At 43.1% G+C, this 22,363-nt stretch overlaps 1 protein-coding gene across 2 annotated transcripts in view; it reads left to right on the top strand.

Moving 5' to 3' along the window:
- Window positions 1-22,363, top strand: part of nav1a (neuron navigator 1a) — a 64,282-nt gene that overhangs the window by 13,306 nt on the left and 28,613 nt on the right. The window contains exon 4 of one of the 2 annotated variants that reach the window (XM_076096434.1): window positions 1,213-1,563. In XM_076096434.1, the coding sequence (XP_075952549.1) occupies window positions 1,213-1,563 (351 nt within the window). Of the gene's footprint in view, window positions 1-1,212; window positions 1,564-13,620; window positions 13,896-22,363 lie in introns of those variants that run through there. The other variant, XM_076096426.1, reaches the window with a different exon arrangement.

The following is a 22,363-nucleotide window of genomic DNA, read 5'->3' as shown; positions in this document are numbered from 1 at the left end:
TTTGCGTTGGTTAATACGGAACTGAAGCAGGATTAGCTCAAAGCTGACTTCAAAGCCGACCCTGCCAATGCACAGTCACGACTCATATTCAGACACACAACAATACATCCAATAATGCTGCGATTAAGTGTACGTGAGCTTTCGTGTGTCCTCTCCCTCCCTCTGCTTCCTGTCATTGACTGATTCTGATTGCGTTCAGCGTGTCTTCACGTTTTGTCCTTGAGAGCTTCCCCTCTGTCTGCCTGTCCGTGCATCTCCTGCCGTGTATCCTCTCTCTGTCCCTCGGTGGGAGCTCGTATACGTGAAGAGCAAATCAGCAGATGGTTCCCTGCTGGAATACATTTCCTTTGTCATTCATACTTTTATCGTAACGTAATAACCTTGAATCAGTTCCCGCTGTCCCTGAAGACATATTCTGCTTTGAGGCCTAAAGCCTGTCGGTGGAAGTTTCCTGTGCAAACAAGATGTCATATTTCCTGTGAAAAACTAGTGTTTAGAGTGAGAGATTTGCATGAATTGAACAAATGGATTGGTGAGCAACCGAATTGTTTTGTCTACACATACTTTCCCTGATATATGCCGAATGCATAACAAGAAAAAAGAATCTGAAAATCCATTCAAACAAGACAAGTAGCATCCTCTCTCTCATCCTGTCTCCACGTCTTTCCTGCCTGTTTTATGCTTCATTTGAAAAAGTTTTCATTGATGGTTTCTGTGGAGATGATTCTGTATCCTGCAGACAAGGTTCATTTGAATGAAGCATGCAAATGCATGTACTGTCACACAGTTTGAGAGCCAGTAACCTTTTAATATGCAAATGCTCAACCTAAGCACTAAGCAGTGATGAGCTCTGCTGCTTTAACACAGGGAATGCATGATATTGTGATGTTAGGGATGCTGGTATCTGTAGACTCACACAAATGACAGTGCTCTGCAGGGCACAGAGGAACATAAAGGCATGTTTGCTGACATGGATATAACATCAATGCACATTACTAATATGTATACACAGACACCTGAAAACCTATTCCCTAAGCCTGTGTAAAATCCCTCTGAGAGAAGAGGATGCAGGGTGGGGTAAAAAGGAAAGATGATTGGATTCACTACCTGTCTGTTAAAAATGAGCTTGACCTTTTCATCCCTTTAGGGGAGCACAGTGCTGTGAATATTTCCCAGCAATCCCTAAAGCGTACCCTCTTTTTCATTCCACAGCTGTGTGGAGGGGACCGTGTGCTACGACAGCGATGAAGCTGCTGCGTTCTCAATTTCCAGTCTATCAAATCGCTCCTCTCCGCTGTCATGGCGCCAGGGTCAAGCCAGTCCTCGACTACAGGCCGGGGAAGCTCCGTCCACCGGTAACAGCCAGTTGGACGTTCCCCTCCGGATCAGCCACACTGCTCGTATCCAACTAATCGAAGCGCTGGACGACTCGGATCCGTCCCTTCTGAAGGGAGATTACCTCCGCAACAGCAACCTCGGCAGTAAGAGCCCAGACGTCGAGGATGATGATGATGATGATGATGATGATGAAGATGATGACGATATTGATGATCTAGGGAATGGGTAAGTTTTGTTCTTTTTCATTTGAAAATTATGTGTTTTTACTTCTGCTTCATTAGTCTGAGGACCTCATGAGTGAGTCTATGACCTCATGACGCTGCAGCCGGCAGCAATGAGGATACATGTGTCTCATTAATGATAATAGCATTGCTTGTGAGGGGAATCCTGCCACCTGCCAACTGTTACAACCCCACAGCTGCAGACCGGCCTGTAGTTAGTGGTTTACTAGCACAACAAAGCCTTGATCAGCCCCATTACAAGCCCCGCTCATAGTGTCTGCCTTGACACTGGCAGCTGGCTCTGCCCTAGTCAGAAAGCAGCCCTCTGGCACAGTTCAACAATGATGTCACAATCATCGAGCCCCCTCGCTGCTGTCAAATTCAGCTGCGAGCCCGCCGGCTTTGCCGGCAGGCTTCGATGTGGAGGACCCCTCACAGCGTTGGCTCTCTAGAGCCCCCTGGCAGAGCTAGAATGCAGGTGTCTTTGGAAAACTGGTAACTCTTTCTGCCTTACCAATGTTGGATCAGTCAGACCTGTCGGGGTCAGAAGGAGTTTTGTTTAAAACTAGCCATGGATCCCTTGAATCAAAGGATTTAAAGTTGAGCTCACATCGACAAACAACGTGAACTATTTCAGCTTAGTTTATGAGAAATGTTCCTCGGCATGTTTGCTGTGTTGTTTGAGTAGTTGTTACCTAGGTGAAATCTATGAAATGTCACACTCATCACACATACACAGCCGTCTGGTCAGCACAGCTTTCTGTCTGCACGGGGCTGTGTCAGCACACACTGAGCAGTTTACAGGAAAAGGGTCTCTTACCTTAATTTGTTATCTGCTCTAAAATGAACTGGAGAGAAATGTGTTTGTGTGTCTGTCTGATAGATAGATAGAAATGTGTGTTGTGCCTTTGTGAAGATTGTTTTTCTTTGCCAACTGAATGAGTGACGGATTCTAAGAGAGAGCATGCTGATAGCTGCTGTTCTTGTTTAAATTGTTACTTAGCTCCCTGAGTCTCCGTCAGTCTGTCTCAGTATGGCAACATGTTAAACCTTGTGACTTGACGACCAATCAAGAAGAATTATGTTAATTAATTAAGTTCCACGTCAATCCACAAATCTAGGAAATTAAGTTTAGATGGTTTATTGCAGAATGACCTAAGTTGTGTTCCCTGGAATTCTTTGTTAGTTTTGGAGAACTTGCATGAGGAGGTATGACACAACAATTTCAACTCAGTTGCACACACGGCATCATGTTTCACTGACCGACTCTCTCAACACAGAGAAGAAAAACACATTATCTCATTGCAAACTAGGATTCTGGCAGTGTGTCGGTGTAACGCTGCAGAACTCGTCCAACCAAACTAAAGAAACTCCTCTGCTGGCCACCGCTTGACATCTCTATGGTAACCACAAAAATGCACCCCCAGTCACCAGGAAATCAATTGCAACACAGTTCAGGTCCCTGTAGTGTTATTGTGTATCTGGTCAGGGCCTCCAATTAGTGGGGGTATACATGTTTATATTGTGCTTTGTGGGAGGATGCAAAACAAAAGGCCAAAGGAAAAAGATTGAGAAAGAGACTCACGAACTTGCAGAAAGACAAAATCTGCAAACAATAGAAAATGCTGTTTTTTTTTTTTTAAATCAAATTATGCTTAAACTGGAAAATTCAGAGCATATCTAGTGCCTCCACAGAGCTCTTAATATGGTGAAGACTATGTAGACAAAGCACAGAGAAGCCGGGATAACAACACACACAGAGGGAGAGCGACTTCATTCTCTGCTCAGCCAGACATTACTCCTCTATATCTTTACATTGCAAATAGTTGTTTACCGCTATATTAATACTCTGAATATTGTAGAGAGAACCTTTACGTTAAAATTGTGAATTAGTTAAGATAAATGTAAGATCACAATGTCTATATAATCTTAAAAGATGCACTAGACGAGCCTTTAGGCAACGGGTGGAATAATCTGTACAATCTAAAGTAACCCAAAACAACAGCCCTTTAATGAATCCTTGACTTGTAGAAATTGTACTGTTCAACTTTTGTTAAGGTTGTATCTGGTAGATATTTATTTTATGGCTGCAACTAAAATCTCCTGAACACTCCTGAAATACGCCCCTCACAAATTCCCACAAGTGACATCTTTGTATCCAACAACGCCCCAAAATATTCAATTCACTAGAAAACACAAGAGCAGCAAATACTGCCATTTGTTAACCAGGGAATGTTTGGCATATCAGTGTGACACATATCATCTTTTATCAAAATTTATTTCTAGGAGATCAACTAATATCGTCATTAACTTTTCATGTTGCCATTTATTGAATCATTTATATGATCATTTTGAGTCTGCAGGCTGTAGTCCGGTACCTGCTGCGGCTTCAAACTAGTAGGTCTTTACACTAGAGGGCAGGCTTGTGCCGCTGTTCCCTCCCTCCATGCTGTTCTCCACCCAGTCAAATTGAAGTGGCACCATGCTGGATTACTCCCCCTTATCTCATAATTTATGACACATACTCATCCATTATACATAGAGGCACTTCCCCTCTCATACAGGGGTCACACTACATTACCATATCCCAGCATATATAACACATAGGATTTCCCCACATACATAATGTATCACAAACACACATGTTCTTTATTTGGGTTGTGTAGTAGTCATCTCTTTGTTCTGTTAAACTGTGAGGAAAAAGTGTCTTAAAATACAAGAGGCCATAAATGCATATGGGTGAGCGGGACTTGACTCATCATGGGTCTCACTGTGACTCACTGTATAGGCATGACTCACAATCCCATGCAAAGGTATAAGTTTACCGTGACTGTACCGTGACCTGGCTGACACACGGACCCTATACTCTCACACACACACACACTGAGTCAGGACCCCTTAAGTCAGTTATCCGTTTCCTGTGCTTTTCTAGCATGGGCCTCTTCTTGTCTGACGCGTACCACTTACATCTGGAACCAGACCCCTCCCAGTATCCCGCTACACTCTCACTCACACACGTCATTCTCACCGGGAAACAGAGAGAAGGGGGACGATGAGCAGGTCATTCCCCTTAGCGTGTAAACAGAGATGAGGTGTGGTCTGGTGTTTTTATTACATTTTATTTAACATTAATTGACAGTGATGTTTAATGTCAAAGACGTTGCTGGAAGTAATAAACCAACACTTATGGTGAGACTAAAATGCACTATTTATGGGCTATGATGTTAGCTCAGTCTTTCCTCTCCCCTGATTCCAGCAGCAGCAGGCAAACAAGCTCTGATAACGCTCCCTGTCCGGCACCAACTGACTGAAGCAGGAGAAGAAAACTAAACATCTAGCAAGCTAAAGACCCAGATGTTTTTCTCAGGAGTTGGTGTAAAACAAACAGACAAACTAGGCCAGACACGTTGGACTCCAGTGGGATGATTATGTGGCCTCAGGTGCTAGATGTGAAAAGCTGGAATCCCACTTCTGCTGTATTTGCTTGTGGTGTGGATCTGTACATTATGGAAGCTGATTTGTTAATCCAGCATCCTGTTGAGAAATGTTCCCTATTTTTTTCTTTCAGAGTTTTGGGGAACATTTCAGGAAAGCATTGCCACGAAAGAAAATAAATTATTCCTTAAGGCACTTAAGTTCCATTATCCAACTTATCATTGTTCTACCCATTTACTTTGACAAGTACAAATTGTTTTCACGTTGGTTTCACGAATGTAGTGCTTCGTTCACAGCCATTGTAATCTATATTAATAACCAGTTGGAATTGCAACTGTATCACCTCGTCTGCATCACATTCTCTTGAGATCAAAAGTTAGTCTTTGTAGCGCTGGTGAGTCTGTGAAAGTGGCATGGGGGAGTAACCTGGGAGCATTTTGAAATACTCATGGCCAAAAATGCTTTGCTCAGAATACAAGAATAATGGCTCTATATGTGTGTATGAGTGTGTCACATAGCGTGCTTGATAGTTGGTATTGATTGCCATTGTTGTCATTGGAGTGCTGATAATGGGCTCAACATGCACGCGCGAATGTGCAGACGATTGGATGAGCGTGTGTCTTGTCTTTTTTGCCCAGCTGGGCGCAGATGCTTTTGTTTCGGGATGGAAACGCTCCCATCCTCGGCCACCTCCCATCAGTAAACGCGCAGTCTCCATGGTTACACCGCGAGACAAGCTGGTTCACTGCGCTAAGCGTCTGAATTATGAAAACATTTGTTTGGAGCCGGACACGCACACGCAGACACACATACACCCTGAGCTCCCTTAAGCTTTTCAGAGTCTGCTGGTTTAAGTGTTTTGGTTTAGTGCTGTCTGCTTTCTAGAAAAGCAGAAGTGAGCTGGTTGCTCTCGGTGTCAATCCAAAACAGTAACAGTAAAACAGGGAACTGAAACAGAAAGAGGAACTTTTAATAGAGAAGTAATCTGTTTTGAACACACAAGATGCCTCGAATAAGCTTTGATGGCATGAGTGGAACTTTAGCCTCATGCCTGCCACTAAATGTTTTGTGCTATTTAAAAGACTGGAGGTCATTATCCCCCCTTAACTGATGGCTATCTGACCGTATCGAGGGTTAAACACTTCTAATAACATGTAACTGCTGGACCTTGTCATTACCTGTAAACCTTATCTCCAGTGGGACAGGGCAGCTAACGACGGCGTGTGCGTGTGCGTGTGCGTGTGCGTGTGTGTGTGTGTGTGTGTGTGTGTGTGTGGATGTAGATAGCAGTGCTATTTCTCTCAGGACAAGCTCAATCCAGCTGTACTCTGACCCCACCTACAGGCCAAAAACTAGAACTTCACACACACACACACACACACACACGCACACACAGAACATAATGCAGCCTGACACATCTGATTAATGAATCCCTTTTCCCACATCTGGATCGGATTTATGTTACAGGTGATGGATCCGCTCTCTCTCACTTACTTATACTCACTCACTCTCACTTCCTCTATCCCTCTCCCTCACACACACACACACATCCTGATGTGATCCTCAGTAGACACACCCAGGGCTTCCCTCCTGCTAAGAACCAGATCTTTACACTGTGACTCATTCGGTGGACCAGTTACAGACCCCCTCCCAAAAACAGCACAGCTCTCTCCTCCTACCTCGACGCAGTCACAACATGGGCTGACATCAGAATGGGCTTGTATAAAATATCTGGTGAACGGGACATTCAATTCTTGTCTGCATTTTATGTACTGTGTGCCATCAAAGCACCTAATGTGTTAAAAAGGTTAAAGCTGAAGATGACTCTGGAATGACTTTTAAGACTGATTTATAGGCTCAAAATATGATATCTGGTCTAAATATCTCATCACAATTGGATACTTTGATTGCCTATGTGTGGCTGTTAGTATCTCTAGAAGTCACTTTTACTTTCATGGTGATGTTGAACTCTGAAGTAGGTCCATCTCATTATATTCTCAGGAGCTATTGCCTTTGCCATTAAAAGACTGTACCAGTGATTTTGCATGTTAAGCCCATTTACTGCAAGCGATTCAGCAAGTTGTGCTGGAGCGTTTAAATGTTGAAAACTTTTTTCCAAGCAGTCATTGGTTTCCTACCGTTTCCATATTTCATGAAAATCAGTTGGCATATAGTTGAAAGCTGCATAATGCATCACAATAAATGCCAAGTCTGCATTCCTTTTTGTCAATGTTATTGTGGTGAGGTAATCATGCAGACTTTTCAAATTAATCTGGACTGTGACTGTATTACTTTGTAACAATAGTGAATGAAAAGCATAATGAGGACTTAATAATTGCTGTGGAGGATTTTACAACTCTAAGCAAGTTTCAAGAGTCGGCGTCTTGATTTTTATTCCATGCAGAAAATAATAGTACCCCGAAAAATAAAAAAACATAATAAAAAAACATAAATTACACAGCATGCGTTGGAAATGGTCAGCAGTGTTATTAACAACAGCATGATGTGTATATGTGTGTGTGTGCAACACTGGTGCGGTCCTTTAAGACAAATGTGCTAATCCAATATTTTCACAAAAGATTAAAATGCCCCCCGTCTCACCATGTCTGTCAGATTGCGTGTCAGAGGCGGTGATGAGAGGCAGATTGGGGTGGCGTTCAGGAGGGTGATGGGCCGTGTGTTGTACTTGTCATCCACTACCTGCTCCTCTCTGGGCCTCTGGGCCTCTGTGGGATGCTCCTGTGTCTCTCTCTGCTCACTGCCGCGTGTAATCGATTATTTTTCCTGTCATTATGGAGGGAAGTTGACTGAGAGGAGGAGTGCGCTCTCTCTTTGTTCCAGCACGTGTGAGCAAAGCACTAAGGGAGAACACACACACACACACACACACACACACACACACACACACACACAGCATTTCTTAGTAAGAGCCATTCACCATGATCACATGAGCATATGGAGGTTATTTTGTATTGTATTGTATTTTATATTGTAGTCTGCATGCAGTTTGGGTGGCTTATGAGTTTCATTTTGAGTTAACAAAGCATAAAAGCCATACTGACACTGTAGGAAAACTTAGTTTGTATCTCGTAGCTGAGTTTGTATTTTAATATATTATTCATGTGCTTGGCTATTTTTCTCAGGGAATATATAATCGGCTTCAGCTGTAACAGCAGGACACTGCTCACAAACAATTATGACATTAATCTGCACACATTAAAAGATTTAATACTGAGTAACATATGGGGCTGTGGGGGGATTTGCAGTGCTAGAAAGCCCCTGACAACCTCCTATTTCAGCGAGAACAAAATCCGTATGTACCTTTTTTATTCTCTTGTGTTTGCTGGGGCTGTTTGAGCCGCACGGTTTCATTATTAACCGTCTTAATTCACTATTGTTACATTACATACTTTACTTTTAGTCCAACAAACGGGGCCCAAAAAAGGTGAATGAGACCTTCGCGTAATTGTCGGTTCACCCTGGGACACTTTCACTGTTGCTAAAGAAAATATTTACAGTACTTCTTTTTATTCAGTCTCTTTTTCTGTGCATGTCTCCCTCTGTCTGTCCACACAGATATAGGACTGCCTCCTGTCACTCTGCATGGATATGTTTAGTTTGACTACGGGCCATTTCAGTATTGTGAAACATACTGGTGTTGAGCAACAAACACATGTGCTGGATCGGAGCTTGGGAACTACACTTACATCCCTCGGACCGGTTTTCCCACATTCTGCCTTGGAACGAAAGAGAGATTTGAGGAAGTCAAAGAAATGAATCTCTTCTCAGCTTCCTTGCTGTCTTTTCCTTGGACTTCTACAGCACATATCTAATATTTCCAATAGGACTATACTCTCTCTAAGTTGAAGGCCATTTCATTCAAATTAACCTAATCAAATGACAAAACCATTGCCACAGCTACTGTCGCCTATAGACGGACCCCCCTGATGCCTGGTAAATCTCTGTGGAGACGCTACGGCATAATCCCCACTAATCCCTGGCTTCCTCTTATGGCAGGTTTGGAAAAGAATAAGAGAACTCAGGGACTTGGTCAGCAGTCTGCAAGGACAAGGAGGCATAGGTAGGGGGGGGTTATGGTGGCCATGGTGTGTGTGTGTGTGTGTGTGTGTGTGTGTGTGTGTGTGTGTGTGTGTGTGTGTGTGTGTGTGTGTGTGTGTGTGTGTGTGTGTGTGTGTGTGTGTGTGCGTGCGTGCGTGCGTGAGTGGACTCTTCTTATTTTACAGAGGTTAAAATGTCACGACTTCTGCCCGATGACTAACTTCACCATGTTTCCTTTAAGGAGAGAGACCGATCCCGCTCTTCCTGGAGACCTTTACTGAATTCACTTTATTTTATTTTGTTATGATATATAATCACACCTGACCTGTAGAAGACATGAAAAGGAGGAAATGACCTGAAAATAACAACTGATGGTGAACATGATGCTAAAACAACAAGCATAGATATAAATCATATAGACTGACATCATTCAGTCAATAAACTTTTGCTTTTAGGACTTTGGAGGAAGGCTTCAGATTTAATTAGTTACTGGAGTATGAAGACTATACTATAAGGAATGTGGGTATAGGAAAACCTGGTCAGTTAAACCACTCAATCTACTACTTTCACCATTTTTATACAAATCCTAGAAAGATGCCACAGCAAATCAAAAGTCATAAAACTATAGTTAGTGGGCCTTGAGTTCATATTTGTATCTAAGCTAGCAGCTTATGACCAGATACTTGAAAAAATAATGAAATTCCAATCTACATAGGCTTACCTTGTGCTAAGTGCTACATAGCAAATGTTAGCATAAAGATGGATTACATGATGAGCATTATACTCTAAACATGAGCATGTTAGCACGCTTAACATGTCTTTTTTTCTTTTTTCTTACTGGATTTCCAAGTTGAAGAATGAACTATATGACAATAACTTTAAGAATAACAGGGACACTGATTCTGGAAAGGGATCATGTTGCTAGTTCATTTTTTTAATACTAAATAAACATAGTAATACTAATGTAAATATATTTAATCTCTTTTACTATTTATGTAAAAAATGTTTTGTCATTAAGACTATTTTGTTAACAAATGAATAGGTTCATTCCTGAAGATTGGTTCCCACAGTAAAGGACACCCCCCCACTACACACTCACACACACACACACACACACACACACTCCCCCTCACCTTGCTCTCACTCATTCATGCCCTCCCTCTAGATCTATACCGCCTTTAAAGTACATGCTTGGTTCCTCTGTAGGGGGTAAATGAATCTGCATGGTTAAGGACAAGCTTTTGGATGGAAGCTGCCTCAAATCTTTGCGCGCACACACACACACACACACACACACACACACACACACGTCTATAGAACGTGCACACTAGAGCTGAGCCTTTCAGAGGGTTAACAGTGGGGTGTGATGGGGGTTTGTAATCCGCATAAGAATTAACTTTGCCTTCCTCCCATTGACTCCCACTGTGTTATTCTCTTGAGTTGTTTCGACATTAGTCACACACTTCTCTTTCTGCCCTCCCACCGTCATTGTCCCTTCCTATTCTTCTCATTAAGCCATCTCTTAATCTCAACCTGCCCTGTATGCACCAGTGCTCCCAACAGTGAACATATCCTCATTATTTTTGCTGAACCGGTTGCAGGAACCTGTTGATCTATATTTGAACCGTTTAGTATGGTGGCGTTTTTCTGTTTGTGGGTTTGTTCTTGCTCCTCTTGTTCCTCTCTGTCTCTTGGAAGACAAACCATCTTTGAAGTCAAGTTTTCTGAGCAGACCTTGAGAACAGCGCTCTCTCCAAGCAAGAGCCTAATTAGATGCTTTTGGTGGTCCAGACATGGAGGGTCCCTAAATTAACCACAAGAGCACCTTTTCAGACGGGGGACGCACACTTTGATGTTCAACCCCGAGTGTGTGACTGTGAGGTCATGTTTTCAGCATTTGGGTTTCTAAAACCTTTGTCTGTTGTTATGTTAGTGAGCTACTAGACTGAACATGCAGGCTGGTATACCAACTATGATTTGGCTCTGGCTATTTGCCAGGAAATCAGACAAAAGAATGTATGTGTTCACGGATCTTTTTAGTGTGTGTGTGTGCGTGCGTGCGTGTGTGTGTGTGTGTGCATGTGTGCGTGTGGACAGGTAGAGAGTGAGGAAAGCAAGTGTTATAGTGTGAAGGTTTCTGAGTGATAAGGCCAAATAAAAGACATCTGAGGATGACAGTTGAATTCTAAGTTGATAATAATAGAAGTGATAGAATTTTCTTTGTGTGATTATGAAGAGGAGTATTTCAGTCTGATAAATGTGTGTGGGGGGTGTTTTATGTTTGTTTATATACAGTTTGTGGCTTAGCAAGTGTTCAATGTGCATCTGTGTGTCTGTGTGTGTGTTCCGGGTCTGATAAGGGGGATGAGCTTTCCCAGGTCGCTTGTCTCTTTCATCAGCAGAGGAGTGACAGGTTCCCAGGGTCATATGGATGACCCTGCCTGTATACTGTCATTACACAGTTACATCACCACCTAATTATACTGGCCTACTGCACCAAAAACACACACACACATACAGACATTGAAAACAAAGACTGTGGTCTTAGATACAGAGTGAAAAGGAGGGTGGTAGTGAAGAAAGAGACACTCTTTGATGAGGAGAAGCAAATAAACAGAGGTAGACAGCAGGCATGTCTGGGCATGAGTCAGTGGTCAAAGTAAAAGCTGGCCAGACAGACGCAGAGCGCTGTCCAGCTACCCTTTCCAGAAACTCGGATGAGAGTTGACATAAATTAGAGCAAAGGCTCACAGTGACTTAAGGAGGATTGCTCATGTGTGTGTGTGTGCGTGGGAGCGTTTGTGTGTGTGTGAGTTTTTGTGGGAGTGTTTGTGTGCTTGCATGCGCATAGAAACTGTTTTCCTTTCTATTTATTAGTAACGCTGGGCAACAATGATGGCAGTGGCTCCGCACACCTGCAGTTCAGCATGCCATAGTGCCAATCAGACACCCACACACATGCACACACACTGTGTGCCCACTGCCCACCTGGCCCTATGGTACGGGGGAGCAGTAGCCTGAATAATCCTGTCTTTGTTCCCTCTGCACTTAAAAGGGGCACGTTAATTATCTCTTTCTTTCTAATACTGTGTCTATGTTTCCCAAGCTTTCTAGCTGTTTCTTTCTTGACCACTCACACCATTTTCCTCACTGAAAGGACAGTGTTGATTAGCCCTCCCTTCCCCCCTGTCTGTCTCTGTCTTTCTCACCCTTCATTCACTTATTGAACAGATCCAGCAGTCAGGCAGATCTATTCACTGGGGTCCACTCACTGCTTAAAGTGTTTAAAGACCACTGGTTGTGAGGGGGCAGAACTCAAGGGGGAGTGGATACATGATACCCACTCTATTTCTCTGCAAGTCTCCAATAGCCAATACACATTCTGTTACAATAGAAACACTATAGTCATTTACCCTCACTGCTTCATTACATCCTAAACTAGTTCAATTTATATCATCGTTGTATTGGCTTTTAGCCAGCATTTCTCCTGGACACTGGGCAACTGTTGAAAGATAGTATTGTGTAAATCAAAGTTTGTTTTATTTCAGAGATATGTGTTGTCATGGTCTCCCCATAATAAAGCCCATATTATTTAAAGTTTTGCTTTTAATGTTATGACAGAGGTTGAAAGTTATGAAGTGTATTTACTTGGGTACTGTAGTGAGATTTTACAGTACATCACTGTAGTATATCCATTATATACCACTTTATACTAATGCTTCATGGCACAGTTTGACGTATCCAACCATAAGAAACAGTCGAAATTCGATCCACATCCATTACAGCATTAAATAGATCCATTACTAATGATCTACTCATTTGACAATAAGTCATCAGGTCTCTTGTAATAATACTCTGCAGCTATTTTACAGAAGTTATGGACTAAGGAGCTAAAAAGGAAAAGGAGGATATATATCTCAGCCAAAAGCATTTTTCACAACCTGGCAACCTGAACTTTTTTCTTTTTACGGATATAAAGCCTGAAGGAATTATTAACCATTAGTAAAGCCATAGGTACCACTTATAAACACTGTGCCTGGTTGAAAAGTGGTACCATATTATACACTAGTGCATCAGTGATAACAATCCAATCATACATTCTGGGCAATCCTGTATAATGAGTACATCAACTTTTGATGCTTCGGTACATTTATTATTTTTGAATGCGAGGGCTTTACTTTAATTGTTAGTTAACAAAATTATCCAATCACTTCTTCTACTACTGTTGCATAATGTAAAACTAATGAATGAATGAAAGCCAGCGTTGACTTGGTATCAGAGGGTTGAGTGAGTGCTGGCAGTAGGCTGTCTCGTGTGTTGATTGGAGATTCAAGAGTGTGAAAATGTCTTTGAGCTGTGGCTTTCTTTTAGAGAATGATGACTGCGGTTTTTTTTATCCTGCGGCTGGATGCGCGTTAAAGTCTCGCTTTTCGGAAAGGCACAGCTGGTCGCGATCAGCGAAACGGGGGCGGAAGGAGGAGGAGGAATTCTGGGTGTTGCCTTTCTAGCCATGCCTCCCTCCCTTGCTCATCGCCTCCCTCCCTCCCTTCTTCCGTGAGCGTGTGTGTGTGTTAGAGAGAGTGTGTGTTAGAGTGGAGGCACTGCGGGAGTGGGTCAGTCAGTTAACGCCGCTGACTCTTACAGGCGGTTCCCCGGTTACCAGCGGTGGAAAGCACCGGTCTATTCGTGTACTCTCTTGCTTCAGGGCCGGGACATGCCAAACGGAAACAAAGCGGCGTGAAAGCTGGACGGTTGTAGAATGAGCGGGCGCGTGCTGAACGGGAAAATGCTGCAGCTCCCGGCTCCGCAGCGCGCGGCGAGGACAATGCACTTTCTGTCAAGGTAATAGATGAGACCAGAGCCTGCATGTGACTGAGAATGCCGGATGAAAAGCTAATTGACACACTGGCGACAATGCTTTTGATGATCTTCACGCCATACAAACGTGAGGTATCTGATAGTGGTGAATGGGTTGTAGAAGCTCCGGCGGAGCCAGTGCGTAAAACGCAGCAGCACGTCTCATTGATAAAACTCCAACAGCTGCATGGTGGCACGTTTCATTATTGTGACAGGCGTGCGCTCATATTGGGTGGTTATATGATAATATATCTTAGTCTAGACGCCGAGTAAAGAACAGGCCTTTGGTGTGTGTATAGATGGAGCTATAGTCTACTCAGCATATAGGCACGGACCTCAATGCGCAAAGCCATATGTTGGATCAGCGCTGTCTCTTTTTATGTCGGGTTTGTATATAGACTATTTAAGCAGCGTCTATAAGGCAGGATGATGTTCCTGCCTCAGCCGAAAAGGAATCCACATCAAATGAAACACATTACTGCAAATCATCCAAGTTAATGAGAATAGTAAAGTGCCAATGGTTTTGAACGCTGCATGTGGATGTGTACGCGCATAATGTGCGTGTGTGCATGAAGTGTTTCTGTGATTTCTGATGCGCATTGTTTTAAGCTGCATGCGATGACAACTGGTATGCTGCTTGGAGGGCAGAGGCATGTATGCATGCGAGTGGGTGTGTTCGCATTGATCCGCTGCAGGACCGAACCGCATTCTGAACGGCTGACCTACATTCTGAACGACGCCTTCTCCTGGTATTGGCTATATATGCTGTGATTGGGTGAACAGCAGCAAGCCTCCGCGGCACCATATACCCACGCCATGTGAGAATTATCTAATTGTATGTCTCAATGCGTGGGCTAATATAGGTCAGCTGGTATAAGTACGTCGTTGATGGTGACTGAGGAGATGTACTTTTATAAATTACTTGTATTTGTGGAATAAAAAGATACTGAAAATTATCTTTATTATTAAGAATTAACTATATTATTCTCTGTTTAATCATGGAGTTGACTTGCTCTAGAAAAACATTAAGACAACAGGGACAGAGATGCTTTTATTGATTATGTCTCTGTGGAGGGTTTTCAGGGGGTGGGGGTCAGCTTTGCTCTTTTTGGTTGACTGACCACTATAGCATCCATCGACTCTTTATGTAAACCCATTAGGGCAGAGTGGTCTGATATCGGGGCATGAGACGCACACGCAACAGACACAAACACTTTCACCATCTAAACCACTGAAACACACACACACACACACACATACATTTTCAGTTTGAGACCCAGAGGACAGGCTGTATTTATCTGCGTGTTTTAGTTGAACACATGTGCTTAAATGGACCCTCTGTCAAAAACACAGATAAACTATATGATGGAGGCCAGGCGTGGTATTAGCAAGTGTGTGACTCTGCACATGTGGTCTGTGTCACCATATGTGTGTGCATAAATAAACATTAAACATCCATCATTAGCTAACCAGTTCCAGACAACACAGAGATTTGATCAACTCTATTAGTCATGTTGAAAGCAATCCAACAACAACTTGTCTGTCCCTGTGTGTTGTCATCTGAACAATATACAAAAAGCTCAGCATGGCCCACCCCTATCTTGGTCCGCTCCTGATTAACAACACAACCTCCGTCCAAATAACTGATTTACGATGTGGTGACATCACTCATTAGTGCGAGTCACGCCTAAATCCTCTCGGTTTATTTTGATTAAATACAAATGGTGCAACGGTTACTGTGATGAAGACCAGGCTCGTGTTGTAGCTGATATCGTTTAGTCGTCCATGGGAAGTGTTGGTCAGTGCACCTCTGATTGGTTGATTACTTGAACAGCCATCAGCTGCTTCACTGGAGACCCAGCATGGTAATTAAAGGTGAAATCCATAATGTTTGTAATTAATATATCATAATTATATCCATCTGTATGATGGAGGGTAGTGAAACGGAACATTCATCACGCTATTGAGAAATGTTTGTCAGGTGGCACCTGTTGGCTGACAGCCCTCATGTCTTCTACCTTTTACATTTTAATAAATAAGTATTTTGTTGTTTACACACACAAACACACAAATGTTGTCCGTCGTGCTTGAGTCAAGGGCTCAGGTTTAAAGATAGATTCAGTTGCTTTGGAAACACACATTGCTGTCTCAGCCACTGGATGAGTTAGGAGGGTCAGTGGCCTGTTGGCATTGTTGTCACACCCTCATGATTCATGAACAGGTTTTTATTAATCTTCAGCACGCAAACATGTCCACACACATGCAGATACATTTGAAAACACACATTAGGTTTTGAACGCCTTTTACCAACACAGGCATGTTTTTGGATGTTTCAAAATAAAGTCCTGTTCACATAGAAACGGCAGAGTAATCCACATTTAAATCTCTTCTACTGGGCATGTGCATGGTACTCGATCCAGCAGCTGACAATTTTCGCCTGGAATTTTCACAAAAGCTTTTCTTTATTTACTCCACACTGCCAGCATTTTCAGTTTTATTCACAAATGCCTTAATTTTTGGTGGCCAAAAGTTCAGATCAATGGAGACGGAAGGCCAAAATGGTGAAAAACATACGGCTGGAGTAATTTCATATGGCCACTGACTCTTGATGTTTTGCAATCAAGTGAACACGTTTTACTTGCCCTGCCAACAAGGTCATTAGAGACACCTGAGAGCGAAACAACAGATGCTTGTAACCTGTGCTTGTAAGACACATGCACTTTTTTATTGTACACACAGGAGTCTGTGTTCACAAACAGAGCTCATATTTTCATGAGGTGGCACCCCCGTGGTTTAGTGAGTTCCTCTGTTACATCAAAGCTAGAGAAGGACCTACAGCCAGACAACAGTGCACCTTAACAGGCTTGCTGGGGACGAGAGAGAAAGCTAAAAGCCTAACCTCAAATGGCCGTGGAGAATAATAACCTCTGGATGTTATTTTCACCTGATAGTAAAGTAGTTTTCTAGGAAATGTAGAGTGTGTAAAAAAAACTCAGACAATGTCCTGCATTGAAACTTTCAGAATTTTCTTTGAGATAAATTGAAAGTGAGATGATTGGCAACGTACTTGAGGCTGCACATTTTGGTTTTATTGGAACCTCTGGATCCGTCTTTTTATTTTTGTGTGTCTGTGCACTCATGCGATGGTATGCATGTGTGCGTTTGCATATGTTGGAGGATTAGGGAGTGGGACCCCAGAATACACTTGCTGGAATGTGAAGTGTGTGTGTTTTGAGCAGCCCGAGGCTAAAGAATGTCTCCCAAACTCACTGTAACAACTTTAATTGGCATGACCAGAGTTCGTGTGTCGTGAGTGACAGCAGGTGATGGGTGCGTGCTCCTGCAGGGTGCGCCCCCAGGGCATGTCGGTCACCACCACATGTGCTCACGAATGCACACTGAAACACACACATACATTGTCCTAACTGTACCCCCCCACCCCACCCCACAGCATGGGAGTAATATGTGTGTTTTCATAGTTGTCTGCTTTATCTCAGCCAGAAGAAGTGAAAGAGTATCTCTGCTCCAGTCAATGGGTCTTTCATTCGTTTTTGTTCAGGTGGTGTTTGGACAACCTTTGGCAGGTGCTTAGTGGTGTTCTACTCAGATCTGTAGCCTCTTTGATTTGATTAAAATAAAAGCTATGCAATCACATTTGATTCACACGCTTTTGCTTTCTCTATTTTTCTCTTTTTCTTTCCGTCCATCTCAGGTTATGCACTCTTTATTTACCCCAAAACTGACTCTTAAGTACCATCAGCCGACAATCCACTGACCCACTCCAGTCAGCACGTTTAACATCTCACAGCAATGTGGAAACTGACTGCTGTTGTCCGTACTAATCTGGGAGATTAACACACAATCAAGTGGTGGCATTAGTTGAGTAGCTGTTGTCATTAGAAGATACAGCACTGACCTTAACGTTGAAGGCAGAGGAGGGAAAAACAATTATTTGTGTCGGGAGAGGATGCCTCCCTGAAATGTTATTAATTTACGGAGCAGTTGTTGTGACTCAAGCACTAAACACAGCTCACATAATGCTGACATCATAGTTCCCTAATCTGCTATATTTGCATGCATGTGTGTATGACAGTGTGTGTTGGAGGGAGATAGTTCCCTATTGTGATGCATTTTACAGTGCTGCAAACATTGACAGTATCCTCATTTCTAGAAGTGAATACCATCCTATCAAAATTTTCCGTGCAACATTTGCCCTTCCCAAAACCCAACAAGTTAGCTGTGTCATATTTCACTCTGTGTTGTTGTCGTTGACATGTCTGGAGGGAGACCAGAGGAAATTCTACCCCGGGATCCAACCCCTGCCCTGGGCCTCTGCTTGCCGGGGTTCCCCCTGTTAGCTCCTCCTCAGTTTTTAGCCCTTGAGTTGTAGCTGGGAAGCGCTCCACACTGCACCCCAGACTGAACTACTTATGGAGGTGATATAAAAGGCTGTTCCACCTTGTCCCAGGAGTGCTGTCCCTCTTTTGCTTCCTGCTCTCTTGTAGAGAACAAAAGGACCTTGGCTCAGGGTACTTTGGGGGTCAAGGGTTATTGGGTCATATAAGAGCTCTGCTGGTCACCACCTAACACACTGAGACATTTTAATGTCTTGTGAAATCAAACATGCTTTGACCTGAGTTCTCATGCTCTTTACACTGAGGGCATAAAATCACTTGGAGAGTGACGTGTGGAGAGAAAGTTTTCTTCCATTTCTATTTAGCGATGCTTTCATGCATGCTAAATGCGTTCAAAGGGCATTGTTTGTATTGTGGCTGCATTCAAAGCCCTGCATCAGTTGTTTAACCTGAGGGGCAGTAACCTTTAAACTTTGACCCTATTTGAGCTGAGTAAGAAGAAGACAACACAAAGAAGAATCTTCTCCACACCTCTCCCAGCTACTACTGTTTGCCTTTTTGGGGCTTACGATAGTAGAAGATCAAGATGACCCAGATGGCGTCAGCGTGATCAACAGTCACTCAATGTTTGGTTCCAAGAGTATTTCACCGCTTAAAGTTCCTTATATGAAGCTTGGAGCCTTCCGCTGCTTCTTCTGTCCTGTTTAATTTCACGGGGATGAAGTAGTTCAGAGCCAAGTCCGCTCTCAGCTGTGACGTGTTGAACTCTGAGCAAACTTCGTCTGTCCACCCTGGAGAGATCAGGAGGAGAGATGAGATTCAGAGATAAATTTGCTGTCCGGGGAGAATTTTGCTGGAGCAATTTTTTCTCTTCTTAAGCTGTACAGTTTTCACCCATCTCTCTCCACCTCCCCCACACTCAGACAAACATTTCACTGACCAGGATTCCTGATGCATCTGAGTGCCTTTTCAGTGCTTTAACTTTCCATCCAAAAAGCCCCAAGCATTTGCAGAATGTGTCCCCGTCTTTGCAAGGAAACCTTGGAAGAATAATGTACCTTAAAGTCAGTAATACGCAGCCTGGCTGGCTTAGTGTAACCCTCAGCAGAGCAGCGACTTGAGCAAAGCTAGCGTTCCCACCAGCTACTCACATCACACACTTCTGACAGCTAATTCAAGCTTCACTCCAGGGGACAATGGCAATTTAGTGCACTGGATGTGTTTGTGAGGGTGTATATGTGTGTGTGTATTTGTGTCCTAAAGCCCTAGGCCATAGCTGTCAGAGATATGCCTGTCAAAGGCACAACAGCAATGGCCATTTAGGGATGTGACCTCCTACTTCCCTCCTTGGACTCACACCACGGCACACATACATATACACACTTACAGGACCGCTAGCTGAGGCCCCTGGTCTGCTCTGATCCTGTTGGCAGATGGAATTAGCAGTAATTACGAGCCCATTAATTCCAGCCTTTTCTGTAATCCCCTGTAATGCACAAATACTGCTGCGTGTGGCGTGTGTGCATGTGTGTGTGTGTGTACAAAAGACTGTCCAAGCAGCCATTACACATTGTTCCATTCCACAGCATGGAAATAGGACGGGGAGGAAATCATAAAAAAACACTGAAGAGGAAATTAATTTCTCTGTTTAGTGTGTACCCAACGGATGGCTGCTTGCACAATGTAGTTTTTAATTGGGTCCTGTCAATGATTTACTGTTAGTGTTATACAAACCAACTCAGCAGAGAACCTGTATTGGGTGGTTAATTAAAACCCATTATTAACTAGAGATTTGTTGCTAATTACTCTACAAGTGCCCCAAGTGCAGACAACAACACGTCATGGTTAAAAAGTGGTTATTTATGAGTGAAGCTAAGGGTCAGCCCAGCCTGTATAGCAGTGTTTCTCTTATAACAACATACCGTGACTCCAGCGCAGCAGATGGCTGATACTTTATGGAAACAAGCAGCTGACATGACGCATGGAATCAATCCGCCTGCAACTGAAGTACAATCACAGATAGCTAATATATAACATGATCATCGTAGACATAGTTTTACTGTCTGCAGTCTTAACTTTACCTTGTGTGTCAGAGTTTGAGGCTTTCAAGATATAATAAGGGCTTGGCCTGCAGAGGGAATTCTTTCATGGCCCTATATGGTGCGGCGGTGATGGAAAATCTATGCATTTTAAACAATCAACCTACAGAATGTTTTCGATGCTCATCCAGCCAGGAAGAATATTTCAATAACATCCCAACCGCTCCTATTTCTACTCTCCATTTGATTGGAAAATAATGATTTTGTTGGACAATCTGCTATGTGTTTATAAGCCACCAAGGTGAAACACAGATCTGTGTGTTAGTCTTTCTCCTGATGATAGGCTGCAGAAGCGGTCCAGGGACCCATATTGTTAGCCATCTGTGCACATAAGCCACATTCACCTTCTCTTTCGATCTTATCAGGTGAATGCTCCTCCACACATATTTGATGCCGGTTTATGCACATAGATTGGATTATAGATAGATTATGTAATTTCTGAATTTCTAAATCAACTCTTCTGCATTTAAGTCTCAGTCTTGCAGATGGTCAGTGCAGCCCTGACTGTTGGAGAGAAGGAGCATCGCATGATGATGGGTGTGTCAGTCATGCTTCTCCCCCCTGCAAATGAGTCATTTAGTTTTGTGAGTGTGGATGTGTGTTTACACCAGTGCCACTGGGTATTTGTGAGAACTGTCATGCCACATCCTGTTTTTATGAATCTAGGCTGACACCTGTAGAGGATGTTGAAGCAGACACCAAGTTCTAATGTTGCTGTTGAATTTCTCATTTTCATTTTCATTTTTTAGTTGATTCTGTCTGTCAAACTAAATAACATTATTCATACACTTGCTGTAAGGTGAATTAGGGTATTTTTGTGGTGCAATGGTTGAGGAGTGTATTTCAGTTTTTTTTTGTTTTGTTTTTTATGTGTATAGGCAGATGTGTCCTCTCGGTGTCCCTCACATTACTAAGAGTGATTGTCCTGCTGTTTTCTGCCTCTTCAAGCGGTTCTGAGATCTATCTGCAAATACTGAATTGTACAGACCGATACATAAGCACCGACAATGCATCTCACCAAATTGTCATCTCTAGCACCAGTCACAGTCTCACATCTTCAGTCTTTAAAGGATCTAATGACTTCAGCAGCCCTTTCATGCGTTCCGGTTTCTGAGCCGACTGCCCAGTGCCACTCTGGCAGTGCCCTACTTTCCATTTGCCTGAAAAGGCATCACTTCAACCAGGAACCCGTCTGATTTAGCCATTTTGGGCTCTGCCATGTGACACTGTGGATTTTAATAGGAATGGAAAGTTCCTGTCCATTGTAGGACTGCAGAAACACTTTCCATGCTTTTACACAAGTGAGAGACACTGTGTCCAAATATCACCCTGTATAAAATGTGTTTAACCCCATGAGGGTACAAAGAGTTAAACCCGTTTACTCATCTCACCATTACTTTTGTGCGACATCATGCACATTATCTTGAGCCTTTTTTTATGCCTCTGTTCCTGTATCATTGCTGCCGGCCTTTCCTTAAACTCTGTCGACTAGCTAACACCTTCAGACTGTCCTCTATATTCTCATCTCATCTGCTCCACTATGATCCAACAGGTCTAATAGTAAGTTCTGCCACACTGGCCAGATTGCATTAGCACTGTCGCCGCCTTAAAAAGTTTTCTGGTAAACAAGCAAAAGTTACACTACACTCAATGTTCCTCACCAAAACGCGCGTGTATCCTTGAGGTCTAACAAACAACATTACTCGGCATCATTTCACCTTGCTGGTACGCTGGAATATTCTGACATTGTTGCAAAGTGAGCTATAATTAGAAAACAAGATTGATGATGACATTTTGTTCCTCCTTTTTATTGATCTGTTGTTCACTGGCAGGCTTTTCATAAGTGCACTAACATTATCTATATGGGCTGGCGGCCTCGGGCCGGCAAGGGTTGGTCAGGTAACCATGACGACACATTTTGAAAGTTGGCGCTGGAGTCCCAAAAGTCCGTGTGTGCACTCCTGGCATGCCTTCGCGCCCGTGTGCGAAGTTTGGTGGC

Source organism: Anarhichas minor, unplaced genomic scaffold, assembly GCF_050575085.1.
Source record: "Anarhichas minor isolate MPS153535 unplaced genomic scaffold, ASM5057508v1 ptg000003l, whole genome shotgun sequence".
Taxonomy (NCBI): domain Eukaryota; kingdom Metazoa; phylum Chordata; class Actinopteri; order Perciformes; family Anarhichadidae; genus Anarhichas; species Anarhichas minor.
The sequence above is the reverse complement of the archived record's forward strand: the minus strand, read 5'-3'. Positions and strand labels throughout refer to the sequence as shown.